The sequence below is a fragment of the Styela clava genome, chromosome 15 (assembly GCF_964204865.1).
Source record: "Styela clava chromosome 15, kaStyClav1.hap1.2, whole genome shotgun sequence".
Lineage (NCBI taxonomy): Eukaryota > Metazoa > Chordata > Ascidiacea > Stolidobranchia > Styelidae > Styela > Styela clava.
The window spans coordinates 13,725,230-13,744,581 of NC_135264.1; the positions used below are offsets into that span (position 1 = coordinate 13,725,230).

At 35.8% G+C, this 19,352-nt stretch overlaps 3 protein-coding genes across 3 annotated transcripts; 1 reads left to right on the forward strand and 2 right to left on the reverse strand.

Annotated features, from left to right (window-relative positions):
- The first annotated feature begins 1 nt into the window (after position 1).
- LOC120334693 (uncharacterized protein KIAA0930-like) lies at positions 2-5,640 on the forward strand. The gene is made up of 10 exons (XM_039402200.2): positions 2-222; positions 1,017-1,147; positions 1,651-1,755; positions 1,829-1,906; positions 2,213-2,314; positions 2,836-2,976; positions 3,669-3,833; positions 3,954-4,083; positions 4,729-4,839; positions 4,909-5,640. The coding sequence occupies exons 1-10, from the start codon at positions 114-116 to the stop codon at positions 4,965-4,967; spliced, it is 1,131 nt and encodes a 376-aa protein (XP_039258134.2). The 5' UTR covers positions 2-113; the 3' UTR covers positions 4,968-5,640.
- LOC120334682 (lipase maturation factor 2-like) lies at positions 4,925-14,002 on the reverse strand. The gene is made up of 17 exons (XM_039402182.2): positions 13,760-14,002; positions 13,231-13,392; positions 12,753-12,847; positions 12,036-12,142; positions 11,274-11,386; positions 10,939-10,964; positions 10,701-10,853; positions 10,358-10,487; positions 9,686-9,847; positions 9,118-9,223; positions 8,159-8,255; positions 7,341-7,520; positions 7,207-7,261; positions 6,661-6,774; positions 6,132-6,352; positions 5,506-5,617; positions 4,925-5,065 (listed from the first exon to the last, which is right to left on the reverse strand). Exons 1-17 carry the CDS (start codon positions 13,851-13,853, stop codon positions 5,022-5,024), a joined length of 1,971 nt encoding a protein of 656 aa, XP_039258116.2. The 5' UTR covers positions 13,854-14,002; the 3' UTR covers positions 4,925-5,021.
- LOC120334687 (poly(A) RNA polymerase, mitochondrial-like) lies at positions 13,911-16,449 on the reverse strand. The gene has a single exon (XM_039402193.2). It carries the CDS (start codon positions 16,410-16,412, stop codon positions 14,856-14,858), a length of 1,557 nt encoding a protein of 518 aa, XP_039258127.2. The 5' UTR covers positions 16,413-16,449; the 3' UTR covers positions 13,911-14,855.
- Between the last annotated feature and the right edge of the window lie 2,903 nt (positions 16,450-19,352).

A 19,352-nucleotide genomic window follows, 5' to 3' on the forward strand; every position in this document is an offset into this window, starting at 1 on the left:
ATGTCAATCAAAAAGCAAATCGGCCTAGTGAAAACAACTTTTTGAGACATTTAGAGATCAGGACATACCGATACCGGTACTGACATAAGTGATCACTGTACATTATTAAAGCCATGGCTGATGGACTACAAGAATCGGAAAATCCTTTCGCATCTTCCACAAGTCATTTTCTCAATATGTTAGCAGAAATTGTTGAAAATGATAATAAAAAGACCGATGATGGTAAGCAATCAATCAATCAATTTTATTTACAATCAATTTATTTTATTTAAGCAAGAGTTCATTCATATTATCTTTTATCTCACATTTTCAAGTTATAAGCGATCCATTGGCGTGATTTTGCATATGCCTGTGCATCAAATGATCATAGGATCTGGCCATACTGCTATTACTGTATACCGGTAATTGAGTCATATTTTAAAAAATTCTGCACTTTTCTGCTCGTCATGTATTGCAGTACTGGTATTCAGGTGGTTAACATTTTGTTTGCTAATTACAGGATTATTTGTTGAGTTACCCAAATACAGAAATAGCACTGCACTAGTAGCCTAGCATTTTTTTTATTTCATTCGCTGGCTAAATAATCCCATACCGTATTCAACATAGACTGGAACCCGTATGAAAGGCCATGGTTGGCTATGTGATTTAGCGGTCTTATCGCCTTACCTCCACCGGGTGTGTAAATCTTATCCTATCTGTTAGAAATATGCTTGCCACTGCACCTCTGATTACCTTGCGTGCGTTCACAGGTTGAATCCCATGCGGGGCTAGGTATGCGCAAGAGGATCTCTGAACTCCTCGTCTTCGCTGCCTTAGGGTGGTCCACATACGACTGGTCGGTTATGGCTTTTTTGGTAATTAGGTCTGTGCTATGGTCTGGTGACTGGACGAAAGGTCGCGTTCATCATATGATCAAGCCATCTCAGGGATAAATATGTAAATCCTATACTTTATAGCGTTTAGTTAGACTAGAGATTGTTACATCATTAATTAATTCATTTCTATCTGAATTGCAGAATGTGTATCTGTTGCACCAATTGCATTCTGGACTCAACTTTTTGCGAAGTATTTCTTACATGTCAATCATCCACATCATGATGATATGTTGTTTTATGTACAGAAGGATCCTATGCTGCATCAGGAAAGGGTAAAATGTGTCATGATATTCGATACCTATATTTTATTGAATTTATACGTAATTACTTAATAAAACCTTGGGCTTGGATAAAAAAGTCAAATAAATGAGACATGTTTTCATTTTTATCCTGAGGGAGAGGAAAGCTGATAAATTAGCACAATCGTGTGGCTAACATGGTTCTTTTATTTGATTACCAGATGCATGAACTATGGTGGTGGAGGAAGACATGTTGGACTAGTCTTATTAAAAGACATGTAACCGTTGGTTGGTTATCGCTTCTCCCACCATCAAGTCCATGCATCTGAACCAAGTAACTGGCTAACTAATTCCATACCTGATATGGACTGATAACCGGACGAGAGGCCGTGATACATCATGTGACAAAGCTATGTTATAGGCTTTCCTCTCCCCATGGATGGATATGTAAATCCTACCCAATCATTGAAAACACTCGTTTGTTTATCCTCCTAGCTTTATCTTCTAACCATTTCCAATCACTCAAAATTTTACAGGCAGAAGTGAAGGTGTTTCGAAGAGAATCAACAAAAAATCCAGGCCTGGGAGATCCGTCTTTTGATTGGACAGAAACATTGTATCTTAATCTTATTTTACAACAGGTAAAGATGAATAAATATGGTGTCAATAGAAATTTTAATAGTTCCTAAACTTTTTTTTGTTTTCATATTGCAGTTGCAGTATAAGTTAACATGTGCAATATGCAGTAGAAGATCTCCAGAGGATGTCACGATTCACAAAAAAGTGTCTCAAGTATGTTCAATGTAGAATATCTTGTAACTTGAAAAAACTCTCATCTAACACAAGTGCGTATGAATTGTGTGAATGGTAAAACTCTGTCTGACCGTTGGTGCATCATGTTTAAATATTCTCCACTGCCAAGTCTGTCCATAACCAACATGGACTGGTATACCAGGCCGTGGTTCACCATACGATTCTGCTATCTAACTTCGAATATATGATGACAGAATTGCACGAATTTATTATTGTAGACAACTGCATGTTCATAGGAGATAATAATATATACAGCAGACTTATAATATTGCTTCCTACATTTAGGTTGTGTACGCCTCTCCCAGCCGACATGACATGGATGCAAAAGGCCCCGCTGCAGAGTTGAGTTATCCGAACATATTCTTTCCCATTGATAGCTTTGACGAGGTACATTGTCTTATTCTTATATATATATACATACCATCTCAAAAACACCGGTTATTTATCAGGGAATATAATAAATGGGGAGAGGGGAGTATTTATTAAAAATATAGAACAATTATTTCTGATAATAGAGATAAAAGTTCAAAAATCATTTGTGTTAGCTTTATCAACCAATTCAAATGATAGATATGAATACAAGCCAAGAACATGGTTGAAGCAATAACATGAAGTTGGTTGTAAAAGTGGTCAGATCTTATTCGTGCAACTGCATAGCCTGTCTGTACGTCTTTGTAGCTCCTTTAGTTTGTAGTTTGGACCACAATTAGGGATCGGCGCTGCGGACTTGAATTATTTCACCCTGGGTGAAGTGGTGGGAATGGGATTAAACCAAAATTTTCGCTTGCGATGCCATCATGGTTGCCACATCTCAAGATGAGCTGAGGGGTGTCCACATTAGACAGCCAGTGGATATCATATACTAGCTGTATTTTACAGATCAGCTGAACATTTTAATACAATAACAGATATGGACAGATCTACATCTTCGCGAAGGAGAGATGGTCTGTGTCGAAATCATAGCTCACGATAAAAACATGGAGTTCATTTCCGTCATTTTTCTTGGCTCCGTTAACTATGATGCTTTGATGAAAGTCTACCAAAAAAAGGTAAATTCATGTTACAACAGTGTTGTGATTTAGTACTTGTCGCTCATGAGGGGCAAGCTGATTCGACCCCAGCCCATAAGTGCTCCATGCACGAACGTGCGGTAATTGACAAAATTACAATCTACTATATCAGTTATTAGTTCTTGATATTTTTAGCCTCCCACTATTTTTACTTTCACTTGTAAGTTTTAAAATTCATTTTTTTATTTGTACGTGTCAGCTTAAACTTTCTTTTATGCAACTCTCACTCTGAACAAGGCCTCGCAGCCATTGAAAGGTAAAAGTACTTTAGTTTGAAAAACTATAATATATTCAAAGCTGCGTTTCCTATTCATTCCTGGGTGAAATGGTTTACGCGGTATTCAAGCGAGAGATTTCAATCTGCAAAAATCTAGCGCTTTAACCACAAGACCCTCCAATATAAGTTTTAAAATGTATTTTTACATGTGCCAAAGTCTACCAACTGCCACCACTGTGGCCCACAAGCAGATTTTTTGGCCCTTTAACGACCTCACGTTTGGTGCATAAGAACAAAAATTGCTCATTAATTCATTTTGTTTTTTAGTAATTAGCATAAGTGGTAGCACGTGTCAGTATGTAGTTTACCTGCCGAACTCGCCTATCGTTAGTTGTGAATAAGGATGTTTGGCCTAGTAGTAGCTTAGTTAGTCACTTATGTGTCTGCATTATAGACTGAAGGTCTGGGTACAGCGACAAAATGGGCATCCATGATTTCCATGGGATTATACAAGCCACCAAGTGAAACTCAATTTGTTAAAATGAAAGGACCATCTGGAAAAGGATATGCTGAAATGGCAGTAGAATTATATAAAGATAGCAACAAGAATGATAAAAAGGTGGGTGTCATTCAATTTAATCGTCATATGATTGGTGTTATATACTGTTTTATAAACAAGTAATCGTTTTACCTTTCCTCTTCCTCAAGATAAATATGTAAATCCTATCCTAATCTGCAGGGCCAAGACACCACTGTGCAAAATTCTTCACTAGTTAGTTCAAGATCGGAGCCTGAGTCTTTGTACAATCACACTGTTCAACACAAGAAATTGCCGAATTATTTAACGGCGGTACATAGAGATGATTCAGGTAAAGAAGGGTACTAGTATGCTAAAACTGCTGGTTTTCAACCTTTTGGTGGAACAGAGCCTCGAGCAATAGTCTGAATTGTATGCACTATAATAATATATAAAATAAACGTAATACCGACAAAACAGAATGATTTTTAAGGTGTAGCAAGTTGTAATAAGTATTTGGTCATATTTAAACAATATCTAATAATAATACAGACTTCGGATATAAATAGAAACTTGCGGACTGGCTGCACTATGCCAAGCAAGGCTAAATTGTTTATCCAAGACTTGAGGTTTCTTAGTCATTTTGATGCTTTAAAAATTTTAAGAACTGGATCTCTTTTGTATTAAACCTGCCAACAACAGGTTCCCTCATTACAGAAAATGTAACTACGTAAGCTACATTAACATGACACGCTATACATATATGCCTTTGATACATCAAATAAAATGCTAGTTTCTAGCCATGATGTTGTACGTTACCCATTTGGTGTGATCGTGCAAAACATGACTGAGTTTGTGGGAAAGCCTGTTGATCCTATCAACAATCAACAACTGCAACCCTGTATCTACCGTTACAATTCAGAACTGTCTCTTGTACCAAATGCACTAACAATAACATCTGATTTTCTTTTTGACAATACTTGGTTGTAAATTTTAGGAGAGTCTACTTCTATGCCCGCAAGTCCATTGGAAGGGAGGAAGCCAACGTCTACGTCACTAAAAACTCAGCTGACCTATGTAACATTGCCCTGGCACAAAATAATACTAGGTGAGCTTGCAGATATATTTTATTTGAAACATGATTGAAGAAATCTGAAATAACAATTCTTTATTACAGATATTTTGAAAGCTTATGAAAATCCAACAGACACAAAGAAACCAGTACTAGGAACATGATTGATGATGGGCAGTTATTTATTCCAATTCCAGTGCAATATACTTTTTTCTACTTCATCTTCTTGTAATGTAGCTCTTTGATACAGAGATGATCATAGCTGTGAAAAATCAGTGTTTTGTGTTATTACTGTACTTTCCATAAACTAGGTTGATATTAAGATGTCGTCAAATTTTAGAAGACTTCGGTCCAGTCCATATCGGGTATAGGGCTAGTTCAGATGCCGTGTTAGTAAAGCCACGAATATGTTATGAGCTAGTTTGATGGATCAACCTCCCTCCAGCTCCTAGTAATCTATATTATAATTAACCAGTACTTCAATCAAATAAATGATTTTCATACTTTTAAATTTGAAACCCGGTAGCGATCATACCCATATAATTCCCTGAACCAGAGCTGGAGAATTGGGATCTCAATCCAGCTTTTCTTTTGATAGTGATAATGTGTAAACTTGCTTACAACACGGATTTCAGAAATTACTCTGTGACACAGGTTGCACACCTCTGAAGCCTGGTGAAATTCAATAATAAACTTCCTTACCTGTAAACCACAGTGACCATAGCAAAACATGAACAGGCAACATTTCAGAATAATCTCTTATTAATCGAATCATGTCTACCACCGTGCCTCTCTCGTCTTTTTTCTTCGATTTCTGTCAAATAAATGATTCATATATATTAAAATTTTATTGTTTATTGGTGCCGTTCTATAAACGACCTTTACTCTACAAAATCAGAAGAGCGACTTGCTCATAACACACTAAGAATCTAAAGATTGAACAAAAAACAACGTTTCAAAGTAATGGTAATGAGAGTTTTTCTGTGGACGGTTGTTCGGACTTCAAAATTTTATTTTCAGTGAGGTGTTGTAGGGATTTTTGTGGATTATTTAAAGTTCAGGATCAAGAAAGGCCATCAACGATACAATCTTAACTTGGTATCAATTCATTTGGGCCGCCATAAATATATCAATAATGTGTCTAACTTCGGACAGTGTTAAAATAGATATTTAATACGTTCCCGCATTACAAAGCTCATTTTCTATAAATTTACCCTATTATGTGCAAATACATCTGTTTCCGATTTCAAAATGAAATTAGGGAATATATTCGGTTTGGTCATCCCTGATTAACAATTTTCATTTTTGCCCGAGCATTAGCTACTTGCCTTAGAATCCAGGTTGTGGAACTTTAAAAACTGTTTGAACTGCTTGTCATTTTTATCCACCTTTGGTAAGTATGTGCGTTCTTTATTCCTTCTCCAAATCCCTTTGGGTATGTTGCCGCTTTTAGTCAAAAGGGTGAAGTGGTAATGATATAACTCTGCTTTGATGTATTTCGGAGGAGTTTCTTTGAACGGATAAGAGTCCTTATCCAGTAACTTGACCACTAAAAAATTACAGAAAAGTTGTTTTATAATTTTGTTCGTTTGTGATTGGTCACCAATAGGGCTTGGCATTTTGAATAGCCGCCATTTTGTTTTTTTCTCTCTCATATGCCAAAGTGAATTCGTCATTTATTTACCGAATCTATATATTTATTATGCACACTGATAGAACCCATAACATAAAAAAATGAACATACAATTAATTGCCAATCTTCCAATAATTCAAGATTCAATTTGAAAATAATATTCGATTCTGAAATCATTCGGTATTGGACAATGCCCGCCTTAGTCACAAATAATAGTAACCTACCAGTTTCCTCTCCAGATAACATTTTGTCGACAAGACTTAAAAACCACGGGTTTTGTTGATATTGTCCAAGTGCCGCAAACCACATCTGCCAGTCCAGTCTAGGTTGATGGGGAACTGAAAGTATGATTTCATAATAAATATCTTTTTTATCTGTGGAGTCGAAGGAGATCTAGATGATTGGGGTATAACAGGGACTACTAACAAAGGTCAGATCTCGCACACCTACTTTCTTTCTGATTTTCATAAAATATTGCAATAAACAATAGTAATCGATTATAATAGAAAAAATATCCTAATGTACAACTAGAGAAATATACACCCTATCAATGGTAGTGTAGCCTACCTTATTTGTTAAAATCCTCTCTATCTATGCATAAAACTACCTCAATCGTTCAATCTTAAGGGATTGCTTCGCTAGGTAAATGTGTGAGTCTCATTCAGGTTTTTGTACAGTTTAAGTAGTTTATACGTCCACAGCATAATTTCTCCCCAGTTGGGAAAACATTACACTATATAAAAGGCGCAACTAAATGAAAAAAAACTCACCAATCCATGGAAGACTTCTTGAAGTATTTCCTGGCTTGTATTGGAATTCAATCTCCTATAATGATATGATAAAGAATTTTGAATATGAGTCTTAAATATTACCCAGTATTGGCAAAACCAAACAAAACACAAACCTGCCATGGCCCATTTTCTAGGTGACTTCCTTTTACAATGACTTCTGGGCGACCTCCGACCCCAGTCATAGAACGGAACAATCCATATGAATGTACCAATTGATATTTATTTGAAGTGTCGTGCCACCTCTGCAACACTGGCCAGGAGCCTTTGTCTGTCATTAGAGTCTTGAATGGAACCTTTATAGAAATTAGGAGTTGGATATCAATTGCCTAGTTAATAGGATTTATTGGTGCTCACGAAGTATGCGAACCAAGATGGCGGACATCGGAGCGTAACAGGTTAGGGTTAGGCGATAATTTTTTTCCTATTTTCCTTATTTTAGTCCTATTATCAGTTCGAAGACTAGCCAAGAGCCTCCCGTAGTATTTATACCTAAAATTATGGCCTAACCCTAACCTAGTACACATATTACATTCCGATGTCCGCCATCTTGGTTCGCATACTTCGGGAGCCCCGATATATTATTTATTGCCGGCGGAAAGGAAAGACGATAAGACTGCTTAATCATATGACGAACCACTGCCTCTCACCCAGTCACCAGTCCAAGTCAGTTAGTTAGCCAGTTATTTGTTTCAAATACATGGAATTGATGGTGGAGGAAACTGTAATCTACCAGCAGTTACGTGACCCACCCTATGAAGGCAAGGAGGCCAGCAATCATCTCACACATAATTATCCTCACAGGGTAATCAGAGGTGCGGTGGCGAGCATATTCCTGGCGATTAGCATGATGCGTCACCATCACACCACCAAGCCAAATAACACAGACTATATTACACTTTATTAAAACAGCAATCATTAAATTAAGATTTACCATGCTTATGCAGAACATATAGACACAAACTCCCAATACTGAGATGTATTTCAGTAGATTCCATATTATTTGGAAGACATTTTTACTTCGAAGGCATCTGAAAATCATATGTGAACAGTTAGTAAATCAAGGATTGGACTTGAATAAGCAGCAAAATAACACAAAATTTTGGGGTCTAGCGAAGTGAAAGCCGTAACTGCTTAAATAACGCCAAACAAAAATGTGACGTGAAACTTTTATGTTTTCTTTAAAAAGTCTTTCATTTGGTTAAAATCAAACCTATTCAAATTTAAACTAGGCAGGTATGTCCCACGCCAAACAGGGTATAACATTTCGCGCGCGACAGGCTTTTATTTTGAAAAAAGTTTGGGCTGTATTTTCACATTTCTTTTTTTATTGTTTGGTGATATTTGAGCAGTTACAGCATTTACTTTGACAGCCTCAAATTTCGTATACCTTGGAAGGGTAATCTATTCGAGCACATGAAAAGAAAGGTTGTGAAACAAGTTTTAAGAGTTTAAGACTATTTTGTAATTCGTCAATACGCCTATTGAATTTAAACGTATCATATTTTGCTTCTATTATATGAAATTTTGGAAACTCATCTATGAAAAAAATTGTCAAGCACTGAAATCCCATGAGTTACTGAAACTAGATCATAGATAGTTATGTTAGGCCGGCAAATGCAGATTGACGCAATACTTGAACCAAGCAGCTCAAGCCAATACAATCAAGGAAGCAGCTATGAGGTAGCCAATTTCACATACCATATCTTATGGACCATAAAGTGCTCTGTTTTACAAGATGCACTGCCAATAAATTGCTTAGATATGGTTTTTATTCATAAGGCACAACGGTTTTGAAGGCAATAAATGCACTACCTGATCCATACATTAGGCGCACCGACTTATGGTCCGTAAAATATGGTAATTTGAAGACAATCAAAGTTATATACTCACAAATATAAAGATACTATCGCTTCCCAGAGTAAATTTATTCCTCCAATCCAAATGCTTGCAATGACAGCACCATCCACCCATTCAGTAAATTGCTTTTGGGTAAATGCTGAAATCGAATTTCAGATTCAGGTAAATATATCAAACCATGCATAAAGAAAATGCCGAACTCCTGTAGTGTCTGTATCAGGTTAGGGTTAGGCCATAATTTTATTCCGATTTTCCTTATTTTAGTTCTATTACGAGTTCGGAGACTGTCTGTGTTAGCCAAGTGAATATACCCCTCGCACATAGGTTTCAGTCCCTTTACACAACTTGATGTAAAGTAAGCGGACAAAATTAGTTACCTCCATATTGGTACACACACTTCTGGGGCGCCGAAAATGCTACTTATAAACTATGCCAATAAAGATTATGATATCAAGTTATTATAATTAATTGCCGGGGATGTTCTAAGATAGTTTGACATTGCAAATATCACAATATTTACAAGTTTCACTAGCATATATATTATTATCCACTTTTCAGTATACTGAAATAATAGTTCAAAATAGCTTTTAGTAATACTTGCCAGTTTTTGTGTAGACCGGGTCGCCATTTTTGAAAAACTGGAGACTGAAATATTGGATCGTATAATAGACGATAACGATGCAAGCCATAAGAGTAGAGAACCATGAAAGATATTGTTGCAGTTTCTGTAAATTGGATTTCCTTTGTTGTCGTAGACTTCTACCTATTATGCATGCAAACAAACACTAGTAATGATGGTTTCAATGTCTCAAGCACAAAGTAGAACAAAGAACTTGTTGAAGAACCAAGTTGCTTGTTTCAGATTCATCGGTTCTTTGTAGGAAGTAGGAAGTCTGGTAGTATAATATTTATCCCTGGGAGGAGAGGAAAGTCGATAATATGACTTAATCAACCCTGACTTCTAGTTCAGTTACCACTGCATGATCCGGCCCACCAAAGTGTTTCACTCGACCCACTTGTATTTGCGGAAATTTTGGGTATAGTTTTTATGGTAATAAATTTACGTTGAAAATGTCGACAAAAATAAAGTCATAATGACCTCGAGTGTTACATTGTGCTTCTCATTATTATATAAATATTAGCCTAGCTGTTGTAAATAAAATGTTCGTAGTTTTTCATATAGAGTTTTGACCATACACCAGTTAGATGTATAGACTTGAAATGATTATACAAATGGTTGGAGAGAAAGAGTCTCAACATTGGTTAACAGTACCTGGTGAACGTGACTTCCCAAGAAAAAGATTCAAATGTTTATCGTCCATGACAGCCAGACACAAAGCCAACGTCAAAAAATTAAAGAAATTGTAATTTCCGCTCAGGAGTATTGTAAACATTAGGAAGACCTGAAAATAAAATCACAATGAAAAATTGGTAAAACATGTGCAATATTGCATGTTTCGCACTATATATATTCATTTAGTTTTATCACCCCAGGGTTTTCTCCAGCTGAGCGCTGGACTTGCACGGAGCAGTTCTCCGTGGGACTCAAGCACAGCCTACACATTGTATAATGACAACCAATACCCCAAAAAGAAAAAGTTGTACAAACTGCCTACCTGGCCATAAACCCCAATAAGGCGCAGTCTTCTCACTGGAGCAAAAAAGAGAAAAGGCAATGCTATCTCAATCACGTATGTTCCAACAACACTCAGTTTTAAAAGCCAATTGGGGAGTTGATGAGCCCACCAGGATAATGGTGTCGGGATGCACTGAATAAAATAATATAAAGTTTATTTTAATTTCTGTATATTTTCCAGCAATTTATGGCATGTAAACTACAGTAACTATACAGACCTGAGTTTCAAAGTGATAATGCAGAGCTAGAAATAGAAAGATTGATTTCATTAATAATAATGAATATTAAAAAATATGATCAGGTGCACACTTATTTACACGAAAGATACACAACACCAGTATACAGATTTAGCTGCTGTCTTTAGTTAAACACTATAGGTACCGTCGATCTACTGGCACTAGTGTACGATTGCAACATTGTTTCTGGGTAATAAATGTTATTATGATTTTACTTCAGAGATGATGTCTAGCCTAGGGATAATTTTTTGAAAATATCTCTAATAACGCAATGGAATAGACGGGGTAAATAACGGAATAAAGGTTGAAGATTATACCTGTCAAACCCCACCAAGTTGGGCACATGCTTGTAAGTTTGACGACTCCCGATGCAAACATGAGTCGGAATAAAAGCCATTTTACCAGGAAGAAAGGTAAACGTTGCAAAGAACTAAAATAAGAAAAAGAAGTTTAAGTGGGACTTATATGGAAATCTTGCAACAAATTCAAGTCAATTTGAAAAGAAAAACCAGTTATTGGCAAGTTGCTTTTGATGATAACAACTGACCACAATAACAAAATGTCCATCGGAAATTAGATGCTTGGTGGGTGACTTGGTCGTGTTAACCGTTTGGAGTGTGCTTGCTACCTCACCTCTGATTACCCTGCGCGGGTTCACAGGTCTGAATCATATGGGGGGTAATTATGTGCAAGGGGATTGCTGGACTCCTTGCCATCGTAGAGTGGTTAATGTAGACGACCATGCATGTAAAACAAATAACTGGTCCAAACGAGACTGATAACAGAAGGAGAGGCCCTGGTTCGCTAAGCCATTTTATAGTCTTTCCACTCCCCTGGGATGAATATGAAATCTCAATGTCAAAGGTTCCATTTTATAAAGCATATTGGCATTGACCGCATATTTATTTCAACTGTTTATATAACCTAGATATGGAATGTAAAACAGAATCTATTTTTAGGAACCGTAAATACAACACATATGCCTGTTTCAAGAAGTGTATTCCCAGCAATATAGAAACGTAAGATCAAGTCAAAAATATTTATTTCGAGAATATTACCTATTACGTTGAGGTACCTACCTATTTCGATGCTCTGAACTTGGTGTTGAAGGTGAAACAAGTATTGCTAAAAATCCCGATTCTAGTAGCAGAGTATCCCATTGAAACCATGAAAATGTCTGACCGACCTATGTTCATTTTAAAAAGCAAAATCAGCACATAATTTCAATGACAATTAAGATGAATAGAAGCAAAAAATCAGGTAACAAGTAACGTTAAAAAGACTACATCTAATTCGAAACTCAGAATTTATTTCAAAACTTTCAGTGGGCCCTATATGTGATTGTTTTTCACTTTGAAATTTTGCGTGATGACCTCTTTAAATTGATAAAGATCATTTGTAGCCGTTCTGCGAACTCATGCTACACGAAAATCTAAATTTTTTTTACTGTATCACACAATAGACCAGGTAAGGTACTCTATAAGGTAAAGCTTTGGAGAAATCAAGATCTTTCCGGTTTGCTCATTGTTTAGTGATGCTATTCCAAATTATTCCCCAAAATCGAGAATCTAAAAACTTAATTTATCGTATTTTACGGACCATGAGGCACACCGGGTTACAAGGCGCACTTGTAGGTGCTACATTAGGTGCGTTGGCTTATTAAAGGCGCCCAATCGATTTGTGAGAAAAAATTTTTCAAAGCATGCCTTGGTGACCGTAAAATAAAGTAGGGTAATTCGAATATTCGTTTCGGACATGCGATGATATCTGCCATAAAATCAATTAAAAAAACTCACCTGAAATAAAGAAAAGTACATGAACCACAGCAATGCATAAACAGGTAAGATTCTGGCACTTCTAAAAAGTAGGCAAACAAAAGACAGAAATGTACCTGAAAAATAAGAAAAAATGTATATTTAAATAACAAAGCAATGCTGAAACATATGGACACAAAAGCCAAAATGAAGTAGTAAAGGACTCATATCTGTCACAGTGCCGGGGGTTTGATCAGGGCAGGTAGTATGTATTTTTTAACTTTGATGTCGTCATCATACAAAATTTAAAGTGAAAAACTCCATGGAGCCCCCAAAAATTTGAAAAAAAAAAAATATATAGCCTTCTAACACCAACAACAATCTTTAATAATCACCGGAAATTTCAAAACAATCGGTCCTGTAGTTAAACGAAAGGTGATTTTTTCACAACAACAATGAGAAAAATATGAAATGACAAAACTTCGTGTCCAATAACAAAATCAAAGGAATGCATTATTACCAATTAGGCAAAGAAGTTCAAATGATGTTTGATGAGAAAATCCATAAAAGAGAAAAAGCCACAGTAACGTCGGTAGCCTTGAGAAAAGAGATTCGATTGATAAGTTTTGTCCTGTCTGAAGAAGGTTTTTTATCGGTAGGATACCATTGTCACCATACAAACCTGAAAAAAAAAACAATGGCCAAAACATTTACGGTACATACGGATAAACTGATTAATATTAAACAATATAGAATTATATAGAATTGGATTATTCATTTAATTATATAAGTGGAGAGGGGAGTCGATAACATGGCGTAATTATAAGCCAAACCACAGTCTTTCGTCTGATTACCATTCTATGTGGTTAAGGGGATATTTGATCAGGTATTTGTTTCCGATGCATGGACTTGATGGTGGAGAAAGTCTTACCTGACCAACTTCAATGTGAACCACCCTATGACAAGGAGTCCAGCAATCCTCCAAACTTGGGCAGGGTTATCAGAGGTGTAATGGCAAGAGCATTGGAAATTTCTAAAATAAAAATTACCTGGAATTTGTATAAACCAGGACCCAAATGCGAACATGTAAATCAATGCCATTGAATATAAAAAAACATCTCGTGTTCTATATGTACTGTCCATCCTGTCTTCCAACTGGTACTTATACAGCTAGACACAGCCTACTATCTTAATCCAACACTGTCAAAAATTAATATGCATTGAAAAATATTTTTAGATACTCAAATCTAAGACCATCTATAAACATCCAATAGCGTGAGAAAATTTTACAATTTGAAATCCCTAAGGAAATTATGTGGATTCGGATTTTGGAGACAGAAATGTAATTTTAGGGTCTGCTGAGAGTCTCAATTTCAGACTATTAATGCTCACCATTAAAGTCAAAATTTCTAACGATAATTAAAAAAGTTCCATAAATTATTCTTGAAACAGTAATCATCTTCAAATAAAAATAATGACCAATAAATAATAACTATTTCCTTAAAAAGTCAAATAATCAAAAATATGTACGTAACTTTCATGAAAATATTGTATGAAATTTGCATAATATTGCCAGAATATGTTAATTAGGGAATATATGAGGCAATATCAGCAAGAGGTCACAGATGTCTTGAGTCAAGTCAGAATTCCAGAAAATTTTCAAGTCATAGCTGATTTCATGAATAACAGTAAAATAAGGGATTAAAAATAAATAGAATTTAGATTGACACCAAGACTACGCAAAATTATTTTTGAAGTATAGAGCCAAAGGGGGCCGCAACATCAATACAGCCTATTTTGAGGTATTGCTGCAATTCGATAGCAAATTCTTGATATAACATCAATGTATATTGTCGTTCTCGCTGATGTTCCCATTGAGTCTGACACTCAATCAGTTTGCTAGGATGAATCGAACCACTTGGAGTCTTTAAAAAAGTGGCTCATTTTAGAGTCGCTGACTTGAGTTGACAGAATGTGCATCGTGCGATATGTCGATTATATTAATGTTTCATGACCAATCATATGTTATTTATGCTGTGTCACCATTTGAAGTGATTCTTCACAATTGCCTGCTTATTGACCAAATATGAAATCTTCTTTGATATTTCCATATAGACTACAGTCAATTATGATGGAATAATGACATCATGAATTTGTAGTGTCTTTAGTATTTAGAATAGCATTCAAACCCCAATCTCGATCACTGAGTTTATGTCGCCGAAATTCAATAATTTGACATGTTTTTTGCATATGTTCGATAAAGGTATTCATACTTTCTATATTGCAATTTTTCACGATATTATGTGAATTGTCAAAAGGATTTGTAATCCATAGCTGTTTATTAGAACTAGGCCGAGCCCGAATGAGGCCATATTTAGGTTGCATCTTATATCCCATTAGACCATATCTTGCAAAATGTTCAAAAAATCCACATATTATTTGCTCTACCGAATCTGAATTATTCATTTGCACAAATTTAGCAGGAGTGGAAAACAATTTGAACTCATCTCGGCGCACAGATCCAATTTTATGCATCGGAGGTATAATATCAATCTTCATAAGATACATTAAAATTAACATTTGAAGCATAAAAGGGGTAAAGCCATGGAAATTCATTCCATGTGAGAGTAAATTTCGATCTTCAGCCCATTTTCTTATTATAATCATTACTTGAAGGACACGACTATCATATCTCATATACCAATTTAAAACGTTCAACATACTATTGGAATTCAATTGATTCGCAGAAATATCAACAGATAAATTGACAAGGGAAAAATGAAATTTGACAATAGGAATCCTGGCTTGCGATATAAATTTTACATTCTTAGCCCCGGGGAGATGTTGTAATACATGTTTGATTTCTTCCAAAACTTCAACGCTTTCTTTGAAAAGTTCCCTTCTTGTTGCGCCCTCTGTATCCATATATTGAATCGAGTTGGGCAAAGGCTTAGATATATATTTTATGAAATCTTTAGTAAGAAGTACGACATCAAAGTCTGTTCCAGGTCTTCCAGCCCCGCTTAAACTCGAACCATAAGGTCGTACATGCACAATTCCTGTATGTTTTGCAAAGAATTTCTTTAGCACATTGAGGAAGATATAACGCACACGTATTTCAGCTGATGACATGACATTTCGTTCAGTGAATATTTTCATTTGATCCTCCATCGTCTCCTGCTGATCTAGAAGTTGATGAAGTGTGTTTGTTTTTGATTTCGGTAAACTGCCGATAATACTTGATGACGCTTGCTTTTTTGATGTTGGTTCCGTACCAGTTTTAATCGAAACCATCTGGTTTTCGATGGCACCATTTTTACCTTGGTAGAGTATTGTATTTGCAGATTCCACATTTCGATATTGTACAACATAACGATTCGTTGTGCCAGGTAACAGTGAAAAAAAGTCTATTTCACCAACACTTTCTAATATATTTCTCATTTGGTCAGAATTTTCACTGGACCAATTTTTATCTCCTTCCACGACAATACTGTGTTTCGCTTGCGTCATCAGATACTGTTGTATTTTTTCATGAAATAAATGGGGATCCATCAGAACATCTCTTGCATCTCGAACATGTGGAAATAATGATGTAGTTTCCACAGTATCAGAATATTTATTCCATATTTTATGATTCCGACAGCTCGATATTAAAATGCTTCTTTTCACATAAAACACTAGTGTTTTATGCAGTACATTCATATTATACACAGTTTCTAGTTATCATATCTTCTATTATGTTAAGATATAGAAAATTTAAACAAAGATTTTTCAAAGTTTGATAACATTCTAACAAAAGCTTATTACAGTATTAGCATATGGCTGATTGCAATATAACTACTGACAGACTAATGAGACATAGAACTCAAACAATTCCCTTATAATTTAAACCAGATATCATACAATCAAAGTCATATTTTTACAAGATATGCCGAATTTGACACTTGAAAATCAGTTTTTTTTTTCAGTTATAAATTATATACGGGTATATATTTCAGTATTTAATAATCACACGTTTGCAATTGCAGCAACCCAGTAAAAAAATTCTACAACTTTATAGTCTACTCAGATATTTGTTTCAAATTGTTACTTTATTATTTCATGGTAGACTTCTTCTCTATTATTTGTACACTGTGTGTGTGCAATATAAAAACTAACAACGCAGAAACAGCGGAAGACGAAATGCGCTATGTGATGATGTAGCGTGTCAGTAACATCGTTGATATGTCTTCATAAGTCAGACGACAGCGGTGAGTGTCGTGTCTTTTTTTATTGCCAAATTGAATTCCATTGCCAATATGGAACTATTTGATTATATTTTTTTGTTTTTGTCCAAATACATCAAGCTATATCAACGGGCGCACCCCGTTGCAAGATAATGTATGTTTCCCCGAGAATCGGTTTTCTCGTTTATGTTGGTAACAATGACCAATCAGCAAAAAGTCAACGATGACGGAACTATTGTAATTTTTGCAGCTAATATTACCCCATTTTCGCGGTTTTGCGTATTATATGTCAGTCTTTAGTTGCGTTTCTAAAAATAGTTGTAAATCAGATAGTAACTTAATTGTCATTATGTCTTCCGATGAGCTTTAGTTGCAATAATCAAAAACGATTCTTGGAAAAGCTTCGAATAGACTAGGCTGAAATCAGCTTATGTGTAGTCGGCAAGCGGTTGTATAATATAAATAAATAATGGTTTTCATAAATCAGTTTGTAAGGGCCAAAGCGTATATATAATATAAGCGAGGCAACGCTCAGACAATGGACGCCTTTCTCGGCAATTTAACACGGCGCCTTATGAGAAGTTTCAACACAATTATTGAAACATACCTATTATTTTCACTAATATTTTGAGTAGAAAAATTTTGAAGGTCGCGTTTTGAAGTAGAATCTTAGCCGTACATGCTTATATCCTTTCATGTTGGCCAAATTACATTTATAGTACATTAAATTGTCTTTGAAGACAAGTATACCGGTTCCGAGTTGCTTCCGAAGTAAATTGGCCATTCAAATCGTCATAATTAACCATTTGACAATGGCGTTCCTTATGACGTCACAGATGAAAAGTTGTATTTTTTCTTCGAAATTACCGGCCAACCCAACTTTGCTTCAATGGCCGTTTCTATTTTCTGGTTGACATTTTTCGGTCGTCAATCTCCATAATGCCCTACTGCTCAGCTCAAAGCTGCGCTAGAAGAACAAATGACATTGTAGGATTGTTGCGGAGACATTTTACAGCCTCAAATTAGCGTATCACTATAAATGGAAATATGACCAAAAATGGTTCTACGCTGTGTTTGGGGTCAAATTTAGCGCATTGGTTAGTTTTTTTTCCTAAATTTCGTTATATATTAAGATAGCATATATCTTAAAGTTCAAAATCCACCCTTCAGTTTCATTCTATCACTTGTACCAGCGGACTTATTCGATTCGGTACAACAACACGACGAAAATTTCTCATAAGACTCCATTGTTTCGCGTTTCCCAAATATGGCACAAGATGGCGTCCATGAACTTGCTTAACATTAGGCAAGTTGGTTGCCGGCCGTTGGTAAGGGCCAACTCCCCAAAAAACACTCGCAAAAAAGCATCAAAAATTTTGCAATAGTTAAGTATGGGGAAATTTTCTAGGATCAAGGGTCGAAGGACATTCATAACGGCTCGTTCAAAGTTGCAAATATTTCATTAATGTATCGTAACAGTTAAAAAAAAAGTTAACGTTAAAGTGTTAATATATTGTTCAGCCTGTTGTAGCTGCGCGAGTCCGCATGTGCAAGCGTAGGGAGTTTTAAAAAGGCCCTACTAAAATCGCGATATGTTCCTACTGAAATGGCTATGTTTATTCGCTTTCTTCATCTTCGATTCTAACTATTGTTGAAATGCTTTCTAATCATCAGTGTTATGGCATTGATAGTATACTGTACACCCAGACCTTAAATACTTTCGAATCGTTACTCTGGATCTGAAGAACGAACTACAATGTGCAGCGACAATTGGTAGCCATTGTGGGATGGATTGACCATTAGCTCTCAGTAGCGATGGTCATTCGAATCGAATATTCGAATTGAATCAAGTAGTAAATTATTCGAATCAGTTCAGCGCAAAATTTCGAATCCCCGCCATCTTGTTTTTTTTCTTTCCGCCAATGGTCGAGGTGAATTTCTCAATTATTAAAGAGAGACTGCCAACGAAGTCAAAAATTGTCCTTGAATACCTGCGTTGATCTTGAGGGTGCAGTACTAGAGATTTCAAATTGTCACACTGAAGAATCTGGAAATATTACTTTCACTAGGGTTTCTGCGCGGACTGACCAAAGCACTGCGCGAGGGCTGGCATGAGCTTCCGTTCGGTAATTTTTGGGGTATTTTAGAATTGTTGGAAATGTTCAAAAACAAAACAGTGAAAATTAGCCTTAGAATACTATCGGTAGAGAAGAACAACTGTTTTTTCATAATTGAACACACCGAAAACATACGCGGATAAGAGAAAAAAATGAAGCAAAAAATCTTCGAAGACGATTGCGGAAGATGGGAACAAATCAATCACACCACCGCTTTGTATTTAATTAAAATTGACAAGGTTAAATACATATCTATAAAAAAAGTATTTTGAATAAGATCAGGTCACGGAAAACTTTCA